Raw genomic sequence first — 16099 nt, forward strand, 5'->3', positions numbered from 1 at the left:
TTGTTATTTTGTGCTTATTTTTAATGAAAAATTGGATATAATGTCAGCCCTGTGTTAGAGACGGGGCAGAAATTTGCTGTGAATTATAACATTGGATCAGAGAAACAACTACTAAAGAAACAACTGTGCAGTAGGGTTACATTATGAAATTAGAGGGACCTTGGGATTTATTCAACTAAAAATGGATATAAACTGTTTTCCCCACTCCCCTCTGGCAGGCGCTAAAGAGCCACACACACCACTAAGACCAGCGCTTCTATGTCTTAATAAAACCCTGAAATAACATTTTAATCCTTTACTAAGTTTGCAAATAATATAATATTAGCACAACAGCTTCTTCTCCACTGCCATCACCCTAAAAACCAGCTGAGCCATTCCTCCCCAGCTGTACAATAGACAGTATTCCAATGATATGTACAGTACTTTCTGCACTATGAACAGCATTCTCTGCTTTTTGCAAGGTATCATTTTGCACTACTGTGTTTATATATTCCTTTCTAGCTTGTAAATAGCTGTCTAGATTGTGTTTTATTTAATTTCACTACTATTTCTTTTTCCTCATTGTTTCTCCTTCTATAGTTTATTTACATTAAAAAAATCTTTAAAAAACACTCTTTTCTCCTGATTAACCTATTTATGGTGATTCAGTATTATGTAAAGTGCATCAGACTGTTTTAGAGTTTACAGATTTTTATCATCATGATTTGATAGTTTTTCACTGTAAAATGTACAAACATTTTTTACAGTGTACCTATCTTAAAATACTCTATTTTTCTTCAGCTGACATTAATTACATGCTGGTGATGTTTTGAAAAGAACATTTTCCTATGATGGTTTATTAAAGTAGTTTATTGTTGGGGTCCTCGGGGACCCGAGTCAGTGTTTGCATGTTGAATATGTTGATAAAATGAGGGTTGAACAAACAGAAATGAGAGCTCAGAGTGAACTTACGATGCCAGAGGCATGTTTGGGTTTAACACTGTAGGAAGCCTTCTCCTTGGCCTGCCGGAAACACTCTTCTGCTGCTTTTAACCTGTACAACACACAATGGCAATGCAGTTAATGTGAACACTACAACCACAAAGTAAATATAAGAGTCAAGGTTGACGTCAGAGGGTAGTCCATCGGGCAGCTCTTTCTATTTAAGGAATTTCAAGTTTAGCTTATTTAAAGCAGAATGTTTTTGTAGCCGCCCCTTGGATTCATTCAGCAAGACGCAGAGAGTTTCAAACGGGTGTTAATTTATTCTTACTGTCAAGTGTTCTCCCACTTTCAATGACGCGTGATGTGAATTCCTAAGGCCAGTAACCTCCTAAATCAATCAAATAAATTAATTAACTATCAGAGAATTACTGGACCAGCTCTCCATCTAACGGGTCCGGTTCCCGTAGCCCATATGGTACAACCCAGATGAGATCTGAGGAACGTTTTTAAGCTGGTAAGCGAGAAAATTCGCCTAGCTTCTAACTGCCTCCATCCAGACGTCTATCCTGCTTCCTCTGATAACTAACTCAACTGAGTAGCCACTTTCGAATGGTCAAATTAATTACCAGTCACGTCTGTTAACGGCAGCTTTTCTCTCATCGGATTCTGCACTTGGTAAGTTGCTAGGTTTAAATTTAGAGGTTAAGGCACGGATAACCCCAAGGATAAGTTTAAAAAAGGCCACCCTCGGCCCCAACGACTAGGTAATCTGACAGAACCAGTTTTAGATGTAATGCACACAGTAACCTGACTTTTTACAAACTGAGAAGATATATGTGATTAATTCATTATCATGATAAAAATAAATAGAATTTCCAGTCTGTTAACTTTAATTGCAGGATAAATGTTTTATTATAATCTCAGCAGGGAAATAGCAATAGCCCATAAATCATCAGACAACCAATTAAACATTAATTTCTATAACAATCCTCTAATATGACCCCTAACTGGAACTATGCTTTTATCTAAGAAGAGCAATAATCACCCAAATTATGTAATTTGGAGGGGGAGAGCAGACGGTGTGGCCACACCTGCTGCTCACCTGAAGACCGATGCCCCGCTGGGGCTCTGCTCCAGGGAGGAGGTGGAGAGAGAGTTCAGTCCCGATTTAGATCTGCTTGTATCCTTTACGTTGTTTGGCCCAATAAAAACTTTGTTATAATCCACTCTGGTGTTAATCCTTTTGGAAATAATAGAGTTCAGTAATATTCCTTCAGTCAGCGTTATTTTTAGATCACAGTCTTTTGTAATCCTCCAACAGTGCAGAAAGAGCAGTCCTTAAATCCATAATTCCCGTGGAAAAGTTATTCCTTTACAGATCATGTTGAATTCTCTTCCAAGTTACGTGGTAAAATCCCCCATGCTCAGAACATTGCTGCCTGGCTTGCATCCAGCGACTACCTCGTAACTCTCCCAACTCGTGTCTCGATCCAGTGCAATTTATAGCAAACTTCTCTCTCCAGAATTTACATATGCGATGTCAGCATCCAGTTTGCATACGTGATGACAATACACTTTTAATTTACATACGTGATGACAGCATTCATCCCCCTCCTCACTCGTGCACTGCTCCCACCCACCGACCTCATGGCCTCTGCGTGCTCTGGAGGAACCAAAACCTTGGACCGCCCGGCCACCGCCCGGCCCCTGCGTGCTCTGGAGGAACCAAAACCTTGGACTATTTTGCCCTTTCACCCAGTCTCAACTTTCCATTACTGTATTTGTTCCATCCACAGCTAAGAGCAGGCCTCCGGTCGGGGAACAGGAGCAGCTGATGTCAACGCCTAATAATCATTGACACCACACTGTACATCTCTGCACAGTGCGCACAGACTTACGCTAAAACCCCCAAAATATACAAAATATATAAAATATATACAGGTCATTAACTTGTGCGGCGAACCAAGTTCGTCTCGTCTTCTCGCTTCACCTCCAAGTCAACAACCTCCCAATTTCACAGGGTGATCAAGCTCTTCTGTAAACATCTCTATTTCATAGTAATCAAAACCTTAAAAGCATTTCCATCCTATAAAGCATTAGTTCCTCATATTTGTCATATCAAAAACATCAGTTTCCCTGGTAACCAAAACATCACTTTTCACAGTGAGTTGCTGTTCTGACTTAGTTACTTCTTAAACAAAGATTATAAAAATAGGTATTTGTGTTAGCTTTAACACACTTATTAGGTTATAGCATGAATCAGTTATAAATCACAGGTTATAACATCACAATGTTCCCTTATTTAGCTGTTTTCTGCCAGAGTCTCCCCCTTGTGGCTGATTCTGGGATCTCATACCTCCATGTTTCTCAACAGTGAATATCATTGATGATTTTTGAGGGTTAGTGTGCAGTTTCCCCACTTGAAAAAGGATGTTTCATCTACCCAGGTTATGAGCTGGGCTCCACTCATGAGTCAGACAGTTGCTTTCTTTTCTTCCTCTTTTATTTTGCAATGGTTGCAAGGTCATGGAATACAACGATGGCAACTTAGCTGACAGGTTTAGTTGACAGGGTAAGTTGATAGGGTAAGTTGATAGGGTTAGGTGAAAAACCTTTAAAACACAAAAGAACAATGTTCACAATATTGCATTCGGCAGATAGTAACAGCCATTCCCCTCGTACAATTTTACCTCATTAGTAAATGCCACTCAATTTACCTGCATTTTAAAGAGTTGATTTTAATCACATTTTAACAAATTTTTCTCTTAACATTTCTATCAGACTTTCTTAATTATTTTTATACTTTTTAATTCATATTCTTAAAATTATTTAAAGTGCATAAAGTGACTTTTAAAATGCATTCCGCTCCAGATCCAATAAATAAATAGAATAAAGTGCATAATACAACCCACCATTACAAACAGAATGAATTAACTATTTTTTTAACCTTAGCTGGAAAACCTCTAATTAGCACCAATTAGCCTGCAGTCTTATTTTCAATTGAGCAATTACAAACACACAGCAATAAATGGCATACAGATATAAGAAAGTTATCAACCAGCCGCTCGTGGCTGACGCCGATCTCCGTGGCTAATGCTAATGCTAACACGTTTTGCAGCGGCTCACATCGGCAGGTTAAACAGTCTCCCAGATCTTTCATGGTTCTGCTCTTACCTGCTGCTACCTGGATTTTTGTAGATGAAGCAGTCCTGCACAGTTTGCCGCAGATCCTCACGCTCACAGCCACTTTGTTGAACGAGGTCATTCATTCTCCGTTCCTCCTCAGCGCTGAGTGTGTCCCTTTTTATGCTGCAGGTAGCAAACCTGCAGCCGCAGATTGGTTCCGCCCCAGCTGAGTGCAGCACTTGTGTGAACGCTTCTTCTTTCTCTGACGTTTCAGCTTCTCCCAGTTTGACTTGACACTTACTCTCGACCAGCACGTGTACCATAAGCACCGTGAAAACTACAGAATTAAACAGAATACAAAATGCCTCACTGTAGTATCACAAACAATTCACATATAAATCATGTTCGCATCCAATACAAATAAACGCAACTCATCTGATAATAAGGGCGCTAATTTAAGTGTTAGCCATCAGCTAGCATGCTCTCCAGCTCGACATACAAACACACACGCCGCTGCTCGGAGCTACGAATACAGTATAACGAGGTAAATCACAATGTAAACCCTTCCTTAATACAATTCAAATAGATAAACGTGATGTATAACAACTGTTTTTAGAGTTTTTTTAACGTTTCTCTGACGATGCGTGAGCACAACGTTGTTTAGGCAAAGAAACAGGAAGTTCGGCGTCACAGAAACCGCAGAACAAGAAATGCTGACTTAACAAAATAAAAGCGGAACAGACCACAAAGTGGCACTGCAGGACTACAATGTCTTTTTTTTTTTTTTTTAATTAATTGAAGTATGTACAGTTCAAGACAGTTCACAGAATTGTAACATACATCTTGAGAGAACAAGTGGAGAACAGTTTTTTTCTTTCTTTTTAAAATTAGGCACACTAAGGCAAGGTATTACACTTATTTAGTTAAAAAAGCAAGGATCTTTTAATACTATTATATAATACTGAGGATTTCCTGTTTATATCACAAGCAAATTTTAAAGACTTGAAATACTCTGAGAAATAGTTTAGAAATACAGCAAAAATAGGAGTGGAGCTTCTCCATTTACAGGTATGAATAAAAAATTTGCCCATTACAATAACAAAATTAACAGTATCTGAAATTGTCAAGTCCAAATTGTCCATATAATAGATGACATCATTCAAAATAAAAGGGGGTACATTTGGAATTTGTAATGATATCCAACCATGTATAGCAGTCCAGAAGTCCATAGCATGTTGACAGTTGAAAAATAGATGTTCAATTGTCTCTTTTTCAGCTGAGCAAAAAGTACAGAGTTCTTCCAGTTCAAAATGGAAACGCTTGTGTAGAAAATCAGAAACAGGATATTTTCCAGAAATAATTTTAAAATGTGTCTCTTTCATTTTAGGCGTGGCAGGATATGACAGATAGAAAATAAAAGGGTTTTTTTTTTTTTTTTAAAAGAACTTTTTAAATCTTGTCGAGTATTACAATTGAAGTTGCAAAAGTTTAATTGGTTGAATGTCCGACTAACCCATTTATTATTACATTTCTTATCCAACAGATTGATGTGGTCAATGGCTAGTGATGTCAAGCATGTTTTGATTGGTGAATAAAGTAACATATTTTGAATCATTCTCAGTAACGGTGTAGGTATAGCCTTGCATACTTTCTCATACCCTTTACAAGTGACTTTAATTCTAAATCTACTGACAAAGTTTTCATAGGATAACAGATGACCATCTGATTGCATCAAGTCAAGTAAGAAACATACACCATTTTCATACCAGTCTGATTTGAATAAAGATTTCCTGTTGATAGTGATTACTCTATTATTCCACAACACTGTGTTGTGGGGAGTGAAGTTATGAGTAAAAAGCAATTTCCCAAATTGAAGCGCTTGCCTATGAAATGGGGATATCTTTAAAGGTAGTTTGGAGAGGTCAAAGTCACACCTAAGAAGAAAATCTAAACCTCCAACTTTATTAAATAGCTGATTTGGAATGTGGTACCATATAGAGTCAGATAAGGACAAACATTCTTTCAGCCATTTAACTCTGAACGCAGCAATAATGGATTCAAAGTTTAATGCTTTTAAACCTCCATTTTCATAATCTTTTACCAGTTGACTTTTTCGAATATAATGAGTTTTATTCCTCCAAATGAAATTAAAAATGATGGAGTTGGATGTCTGTATTGTTTTATTAGAAGTAAAGATTGAGTGGCAGGGGTAAGTGAGTCTCGAGAGACCTTCTGCTTTAGATGACTACAATGTCTTCTTAATACATAAACAATATTGTGCAGGAGAATAATAACACAATTTATCTGACATTTACAGTTTTAAGTCTGATTCGGAACAACGATTGCTGCTTTGCTACTGGAACAATGCAGAATTCCCCACTGTGGGATTAATAAAGGCACATCATATCATACACACATATATTGTATTGTATTGTGTCAGTGCTAAAAAGGCTGTATCGAAGCATAATAATTGAAAGTTGACTAGAATAGAAAAGTGTACAAGGAGGAAAAGGTTCATAAGCAACAGGAATGACTGCAGCTGTAAGAGGATTGTCAAAAAAGACAAGATTTTGACATCTGTACGATCAGCCAGTAAGATCATTGATCGTTTGGGCAGTAAGCATCTGCATCATGATCCTCCTCAAACTGCAGCTTAAACAGTGACTGATCTGGTATAAATTCTCTCTAGGTGTAAAATGAATCACAGTAAAGCAACAATCTGTACAGTGTCTGGCTTTAGACATCATTTTGAATGAGGACTAATCTCCATCTGAGTAAAATAAAACTGATGTTGTAGCTGTAAGGCCTTTTTAAGTTTGAAATTGTATGCTTTTGCCTCCATTATTTCCAGTTGGCAGGTGTTTTGCCATAACAGTTACTGTACAATACTACACATTACAGTGCCATCTTCAGGCCAAAAAGAGCATCTTATAAACTGAACAATGAAAATTCATTGTCTGTTACAGTTTTTAAAGGCAAGGGCACAGGTATGCAATAAGTTACTACAAATATTTCTAGTTTTAAAAATGACTAATATCAACAATAAATACATTTGCATATCAGAACTTTGTCTCAGTAAGCAGAGGCAGAGCAACAATTTGGACCATTCTGAACTAAGTAGTAAATGACAAGAACTTTAAATGGTAGTTTTAGTGCTATGTACCAGTTCTATGCATAGCTCCTTGTCTGTGTTGTGTTTTTTATATCTCTATATCTCCAGCTAACATGTTGATGTTTTATAATCTCTCGCAAAAATGGTTGGTTACACTTTTGTCTGTCAGTTGTTTGTAGCAGAATAAAACCAAACCAAGTTCAAATCAGCTCAGTGCTCTCTGAGGTATCTGGTATATAGTGTCTTACAGACTGATTTCATCATGTCAGGTGAGAGGAATACAGGCTAAAACAGTTTTAAAGCAAGTACTTACCAGAAGTGTAACTTGGTGCATGGCTGAGGTGTGTGTCCAGAGCGAACACACTCCTCCTTGGTCCTGTGATCGCAGAACTCTTGAACCTGAGCTCGACCACGAGGATGGAACTTTTCCACGATGGACTGCTCCTTGGCAGTGCTGGTGTTCAGCAGCTCCACAATCTCTCTGCTCACCTGGAAATAAAAGCATTCACATGATGCTGCATCAATCATCACAGCTCCAAACTATCCTGCCTCGGTTTGAAGATGGTTCCAGTGCTGAAATATTCCTCTTCTGCAGGCTGGGAGTCGTCTTGTCAGCCTGTATTTTGGTGAAAGTAGTTTGTTACCTGTGGAGTCATTTTAGGAGGACGACCGCTGCAGCCATGATTAGTGGTACTATGGTTCATTCTGTACCCCCTGATTACTGTTGCAACTGTTTTTACTGACTTTTTCACATGACTTGTGCGGTCATTACAAAATACATGACATATTTTTGAACTTTTCTGAGAAGAATTGACAAAAAAAAGACTCTTTCATTTCTACAGAATAATATAAATTAATTAGACATATAAAATAAGTGATTGCATAAGTACTCACCGCTTTAAAGTGACAAATTCAACTCAGGTGCAACCAGTTGGTGCTAAAAGTCACACAATTAGTGAAATTAAGATCATCTGAGTTCAGTGAATGTGTCTCAGTGATCGTAGTATAAAGATACCTGTATTTAGAAGAATCCTTCATATAACTATACCATCAAAACAGTAGAGCTTCACAAAGCACTCTGTGTAAAGGTTACTGAACAGCTTAAGTCAGAGGATGAACACAAGAAAATGTCCTTTAGAAGGAAATAGCAACATAAAATACAGCTGCTACACACTAAACACAATATTAGAAGTAGTAAAAAAAAAGTCTGAGATTTCAACCTGTTGAGCTTTATAAAAGGAATAAAATGTGAAAAAATCACCTCAGATTGATCATTTGATCATTTAAAGGCTGCATCACCTGAAAATAATTTCAATTCAGCTCATTTTGAGAAATTTCCAAGACCTGAAAATCATGAAATGTGACATTCTTCAAGGATGTAACGTCATCCACACGTGAATAAAATTTTTTGTTTGTTTTTTTATTTAATTTTTTCACTCTCAAAGGGGTGAGAGTGGATGGAGGGAGGTTGGAGGGAGGAAGATGAGGAGAAGGGGTCGGGCAGATAAAGCTAGATCGAACATCCAGCAGCCTCATTCACCTTCAACCCGTGTTTTTTCTTTGGGAAAAAAACGGCGCCAAAAGGGATATTTCTTCTTCTTTTTTTCTTCTTCTTTGGCGTTTTCTTCCTCTTTCTCAAGAAACTGTTCAATTGTTTCCTCCAAGTCTCGCTTTTCACATTCCATCTCCTCTCTAAGCTTCTCCAGATGCTTGAGCTGATTCTTCCACTCTTCCTCTCTCTGCTGGTGTTGGGTCTCCTGAAGCAGCATCTGATCTTGGATGGTGGAGACCGTCACAGACAGAGAGTTGTTGACGTGGTTCAGCCTCTGGATTTCTTGAACTTTCTTTTGGTCTTGCAGCTGCTGCTCCTCTCTCACTTTTGCTAAAGCCTGCTCCATGTTCTCCTTCATGACTCTGTTTTTTACTTCCATCTCCTCTTTTTGCTTCTGGAGGATGCTGAGCTGATTGTCTTTCTGCAGTTCCTGGTGCTGCTTCTCCTCTCTCAGTAGGGTTAGTCTGTGTTCAATCACAGTTTCGCTCAGAACCAGCTTCTTGTTGGTGTCCTGCAGCTCTTTATTTGCTGTCTGCAGCTTCTCGTTCTGCTTCTCCAGTTTGTTGTTTTGCTCTCTGAGTCTGGTCTCTGTGAGCATTTTGTTAGCGTGCATGCTCTTCATTTGCAGCTCCAGATCGAGCTTCTCTTTCTTCAGCATTGCATTTTCCTCCTGAAGCTTTTTATTCTGCTGTCTCAGCGTTTCAGTCTCAGCTCCGAGGTCTTCTGTCTGGACTTTTCCATTCTCCTTCAGCAGCTCAGAAAGTCTGAGGATCTCCTCGTCTTTCTGCTTTATCTCATCGTTGTAGTCCATGATGTCTCCCCATGACATGGACTCGCTGCTGGAAGAGTCGTCCTCCTTCAGCAGCTGCTCGTTGTTCTGGACTTTATCTGTCTCCAGCTCTTGACATCTCTTCTGACTTTTTTCCAGAAGGAACTCTAGCTGGCTGATCCGATAGCTGTCGGCGTCAGCTTGCTGAAGGAATCGCCGCTTTTCACTGAGCAGCTCTTTAATCCGACGGATGGAGGCGTCCAGGGATTGCTGCATCCCTGTGAAGTCGGAAGCTCCATTCTGATGTTGAGGAGGACCATTAAAACCTCCTTGGCGTCTGCTTGAGTTATGTCTGTAAGACATGCTGCTTGTTCGTAGTTTGTCGACTGCTGATCACTATCCGGTGATGCTAGTTTCTCTGCTGGCTCTCGACTGATTTCTATCTTTCCGTTGTGCCCTATTTAAACACTTTCCCATCATCAACTGTGATGTCACACTCTAACATTCTAGACTCCTCTTTGTTCTCTCTGTGTATATATATATATATATATATATATATATATATATATATATATATATATATATATATATATATATATATATATATATATATATATACACACACACACACACACACGTATTCTCCCTTCACAACCCATTGAATAGCACCAAATACATCGCTCTATACTTTAGATTTTCCGTTTCTTCAACTGCTCATTCAGCTTTGACAGTGTAGATCTATTTCAAATTGCAGTAAAGACACACTTTAGTAAACATGGTGAGTCACAATGAGTTATTGACAGTAGCCTGTATATAGCAGTTTGGACTCTCACAGACCCTTCCAGTCTTCTACTTTTCTACTTCTATTTACTTCTTACTTACTTCTATTATGCTGCATCTATAACCACAATGTTTCATATTCACTTACCAGCCTGGAGAACAATGTTATCACAATAAAATATGGCATAAAATCAAAACAGTGCTCAATTAATTCTCTTTATTTTACATAAATTACATTGTTCCAAGACCCAGTGCATCTTGTTCATATGCATGTCTGCAGAAACATTTTATGCACAAACTGTTCAAACCCAATCAACTTCCTGTTGTATCATGCAAACTGAAGAGGACATCAGTGAAAGAAATAGAAAATGTGCCTCACAATATATATATTTTTGTACAATTTATTACAGTAATTTTGCAACAAAAGTCAATACCTGTATTTCAATACACTGGACACATCCTTCACCCCAGCTTTCAGTCAGAGAGATGTGATCAACCAGGTGATGAGAAAACACACACATACAGACACGCACAGTGTATCAGGTATGGTATGGCATAGCATTCAACATAAATTAAAAAATGCACAATGACATTATTGTTCTGCCAATCACCACTGCTGCTGTACAATTGCTTATTGAAGTAGTTTTTTTCACTTAGAGACAAAGTTTGATTGGACAGTGGGGATGTAGCATCACAAAAAGCATCATGGAGGCGTCTAAAGGTCCATGAAGAGAGTTACAATGTCATGGTGAGGCCATTTACTGCCACATTGAAAAGAATGTGTTCATTGCTGTAGTTTAGGTGAAGCCACAGTTCTCTTACTTTTCCACGCTGTAAATCCATACTGGTAACTCCACTCCTCTGTTACCTCAGTGGTAAAGACAAACTGACCCAGCTCTGTGTATTGCTGGGAATGCTTCACACCCCCACATTCAGGGGATAAAAATAAATAAACTGCATTAAACTAAATAAAATTGAATTGAATTCATTTCAAAATTCAATCCAATTATGCTCGTTTAATCAAAAACATATCATAGTGGACAATTTGGGTGGCATCTGATTATTGAATGTAACAAAACATCAAGGCAAAGATGAATTCACAACTTCACATCCATTTATATGTTGATCCTATTCAACTGTTGTGGCAGCTTGATTATGTTCAAACCATAAACCTCCAAAACAGCCAGGCATGAAAGAATATTATGCAATAATTGAAAGAAGCTTAACTGTGTTTGAAATTTAGGACAGATTTGAGCTGGTACTGAAAGTCATTACCACCAGACTTTTTAGCTTGCAGGGGTTATATAGCAGAAGTGCAAATACCACTGCTTCATTGTGTGCAGTATACGGCCACATAGTGGTGCAACTCACACCAAAAGTTGATCACTTTTTTTCTGTGGCCCATGATAATTTAAAATATCTAACTAATTAACAAAAATGACTTCAACATTATTTTCCTAGGACAAGGCAACCAACATGAGGGATGGCAGACATTTGCAGCAGATGTTGGATTGTCCTAAGCTGCCACTAAGCACCACTGCATCCTTTTACAACAAAACATCCAATCCAATCATTAATGGATTGTAACAAGAGTGAATGTTCTGTATGGAACTCATTGAATACAGGATGCAGGTATAAGGCTGCTGCTGGCTGCTCCTGTCTCCTACCACACTCAGAATTTCAACTTTTTCTGAGGATCTGGGTCTGGATTTGGAAGAATGCAGTCTTCCTAGTTGTGTTTTCAGTGAATTAGCCATTTTAATCATAGTTCTTGCCTCCCTTCACACAAATGTTCCACCATAGCAATTCTACCTGTCATTATTTTGAGGAAACATGAAAGCTGCATCTTTGTCTTAGCCAGAGTGTTTTCCCCCATAGCAGAATGAAATGGAGCTTTTCCACCAGCACCTACTCGGCTCCACTCTACTCGGTTTGTGAGGTTTTCCATTAAGATGTAGTAGCTGGTACCAGGTACTATTTTAGTACCTACTCAGCCGGGGTTCCAAGTGAGCTCAGTCGAGCCGATAATGTGACGTCTACAGAGTGCAGGCCACTGATTGGACAGGGAGTGATGACACACGAGAGCAACTCCTTCATGAAAACTGGTGAGTGTTTTATGACTTCAAGAAACTTTCACATTACTTATCCCATTGATGGCAAGCTCACTTTAAAGTAGGGCTGCCACAAACAACGCGTCGACGAATCGCCTGAGCACGATACGTCATCAAAAGCGGAAGTGAGCGCGCAATGCAACAGAAATCACCGTCCGAGTGGAGCGCGGAACACGCATGGACATCCGCGCTGTATCGTGCATATATAGTATATGCATATATTATATACGCACAATACAGCGTGGACATCCGCATTTACGATACAGCGTGGACATCCGCGTTTACGATACAGCGCGGACATCCGCGTTTACGATACAGCGTGGACATCCGCATTTACGATACAGCGCGGACATCCGCGCCGCATCGTGCATATACTATATATGCACGATACAGCGCGGATGTCCATGTGTGTTCCGCGCTCCACTCGGACGGTGATTTCTGTTGCATTGCGCGCTCACTTCCGCTTTTGATGACGTATCGTGCTCAGGCTATTAGTCGACGCGTCGTTTGTGGCAGCCCTACTTTAAACAAACACGTATATTTTGAAAGTAACGTCGTTGTCTCCTGTACGCAGACAATAAGCTAGCTAGTTAGCCATCAACGCTAACTCCGTGGCCGGTCCGCCGTACTACGACGACTCCACCCACGATGAGGTGGTACTCAGTTGTAATGGAAAACTACCTAAACCGAGTCAAGTCGAGTAGGTGTTAGTGGAAAAGCTCCTAAAGTGTGGTGCCTCTAAACTGTTATATCTACAGAATGTGTTGGATAAGCAAGATCAGTTACATTCCAACTAAACGCATAAACGATTAAATGGAAAAGTCAAGTGCGTTAATGCAGTGAAGATATCTCTGTCCAGCCTTGCAGGCTTATAGCGTCCTGAACCTTGTGTTATGGACCAAACATCACAGCCTTACAGTGCATGTTGTGAAGTATTGTCTCTGATGTTCCTAACCTATAACATGTTCACAGAAATACAATGTGACATCATTCTATCACCAAATCATTTGTTTAAAGACTGGAAACTCAGGGTACAAGCTTATCTTAACGAGAATCTGCTGTGTAGAGGAACTCAAGAACAGAATCACTGAGGCTCTGGAGAATGTTAGACACGACATGCTGCATCAAGTGTAGCAGGAACTCCACTACCGACTTGATGTGTGTCGCGTCACAAGCGCCGCACACATTGAACATTTGTAATAACTTTGGAACATGATAAAATTACCATCCCACAGAATTTTTCATTGGAAATTTGTAGAATAAATTCACAATTCAGCATCCAGATGTGGCTGATCTGAATGCTGATCTGTTTAAAGTCACCATTACCACTGTTCATAGCAAAATCCATAAATTCAAAATCACATACAGATAATATGTGGTCTTTTCATATAAGACACATTACGAATTGCATCACTAAAGTCATCATTTAGTTCTGTGACTGTTTGAACTGCACTTGTTCTTCTGTTGTATTTCTGACAGAGCAGCTGTCGGTGGCAGATCTGGACTAATAAAAGACGTGTCGTTACAACCTGTACCCACACATGCCAACAAACCAACCACAACTGAGATCCTATAGACTTTGATTTAAACTGCAGACAAAAAATGACCTATGAATACTGCTGGAGTCAGTGATTCAAACAGCTGTTTATCTATCTATCTAAATACCAACAGGTGACCAGACAGACAGTTACAGTCAGTGTTAGCAACAGTGCTTCAGACAATATTCAGATCTGCTCCCTTTTCTGACCTCACTTTGTAGGTTGGAGAAATAGAGTGAACTGTTGGCTATTCTACTCATTGAATTCATACATCTTAGAAGAGATACTTCAAGGTAAACTCTTAAGCAGTTACTATAAATATACATGTACTCACTCCAGTTTGTGACATTGCTTTTGAAAGCCAAGTTTTTTTCCCAGTGGAGCACAAAGTCTGAATCCTTTCTGAAACGATTAGAATACTGAGTCATGTGATCGTTGCTTCAGTCTGGTTCTCCATCAGCATCACATCTTACTGAGCTTGTGGGAAGTTGATATAGACAAAGTAAAAAGATAACTTTTTTTCTCCCTCAAACGCAACAAGTTTACTGTTCGACTTCACCATTCAGCTGTATAATCATTAGTAAGAAGGCATTAAATTATCTGATAAATGTGGAGCTAAAGGCTGCACAGACAGTATGTTGATATTCCAGCTGATGTCTACAATACGCTGCATGTCACTGATGGCCCTGCTGCAGCATTCTTTCACTACTGAGTTGATTTCATGAGTCATGTAAGGCAACAGGCTGATAGCTGACAGACAAAAGTCATCAAACAGAAAATAAACAAGCCAAGCAAGATGTCTAGTGTAGGTTCAGCTGCACATATATGCCAGTCATGATTTGTCTCTTAGTTTGATCTTCTGCTCTATTGAATGTGACTCATTGCTGGTGTCCAAAGTCAGGGAAAAAAACATACCAAGTCCACTGACTTAAATCTTCATGCCAAGCTTGGCTTTCTGTAGGAGAGACAGACAAAATAGGTGTTTAGTGTATTATACCATCCATCCATCATCTTACTAAAAGCACAACCACACTGGATGAATAAGAGTAGGGAACATTTATCACTTCATTTGAGCATACATTCTCCTTGTTGTTTTGTGCTTATTTTTAATGAAAAATTGTATATAATGTCAGCCCTGTGTTAGAGACGGGGCAGAAATTTGCTGCGAATTATAACATTGGATCAGAGAAACAACTACTAAAGAAACAACTGTGCAGTAGGGTTACATTATGAAATTAGAGGGACCTTGGGATTTATTCAACTAAAAATGGATATAAACTGTTTTCCCCACTCCCCTCTGGCAGGCGCTAAAGAGCCACACACACCACTAAGACCAGCGCTTCTATGTCTTAATAAAACCCTGAAATAACATTTTAATCCTTTACTAAGTTTGCAAATAATATAATATTAGCACAACAGCTTCTTCTCCACTGCCATCACCCTAAAAACCAGCTGAGCCATTCCTCCCCAGCTGTACAATAGACAGTATTCCAATGGATATGTACAGTACTTTCTGCACTATGAACAGCATTCTCTGCTTTTTGCAAGGTATCATTTTGCACTACTGTGTTTATATATTCCTTTCTAGCTTGTAAATAGCTGTCTAGATTGTGTTTTATTTAATTTCACTACTATTTCTTTTTCCTCACTGTTCCTCTTTCTATAGTTTATTTTTTATTATTCTCTTTCCACATTCCTAGGGTGACACCAACAGCCGAAACCAAATTCCTTGTATGTTGTGTTCGTACTTGGCCATTAAAGCTGATTCTGATTCTGAAAAGCAGGAAAGTGAAATGAGTTGGAAAATCCTAAGAGCAGCAGTAAAACAGCTTGAGGACTTCTCTTTTAGGTGGTTGAGGGTGGCTGTGGCTCAGCTAGTAGAGCCATTAATAGCATCCAGATGGGCGCCTAGCACCTTGCATGGGGCCCATTTGGTTGGAGTTCACATGGCAGCTCAGCCAACAATAGTGGCAAATGATTGACTGTCTCTAAACAATGAATCATTTGTTATCTAATCTCTAGATATCTTAACATCTATGCAGTGATCTGTTATTATATTAGAAGAAAGGTGGAACTGGAGCTTTGTAACTGTGCTTGTTGCATATTCATGCATACTGAAGTAATAATGTTAGAAAGACAGATCAAACTTCTGCACAGGCATTCAATTATTTAATAAATGAAGCGCTA

At 39.0% G+C, this 16099-nt stretch overlaps 1 protein-coding gene across 2 annotated transcripts in view; it reads right to left on the bottom strand.

The window, feature by feature from the left end:
• The window catches only part of LOC111565066 (formin-2-like), a 75911-nt gene that overhangs the window by 3568 nt on the left and 56244 nt on the right, over positions 1-16099 (bottom strand). Inside the window, exon 18 of one of the 2 annotated variants that reach the window (XM_055004464.1) lies at positions 952-1033. In XM_055004464.1, the coding sequence (XP_054860439.1) occupies positions 952-1033 (82 nt within the window). Of the gene's footprint in view, positions 1-951; positions 1034-12835; positions 14868-16099 lie in introns of those variants that run through there. The other variant, XM_055004465.1, reaches the window with a different exon arrangement.

The sequence above is a fragment of the Amphiprion ocellaris genome, chromosome 18, assembly GCF_022539595.1.
Source record: "Amphiprion ocellaris isolate individual 3 ecotype Okinawa chromosome 18, ASM2253959v1, whole genome shotgun sequence".
NCBI classification, from domain to species: Eukaryota; Metazoa; Chordata; class Actinopteri; family Pomacentridae; genus Amphiprion; species Amphiprion ocellaris.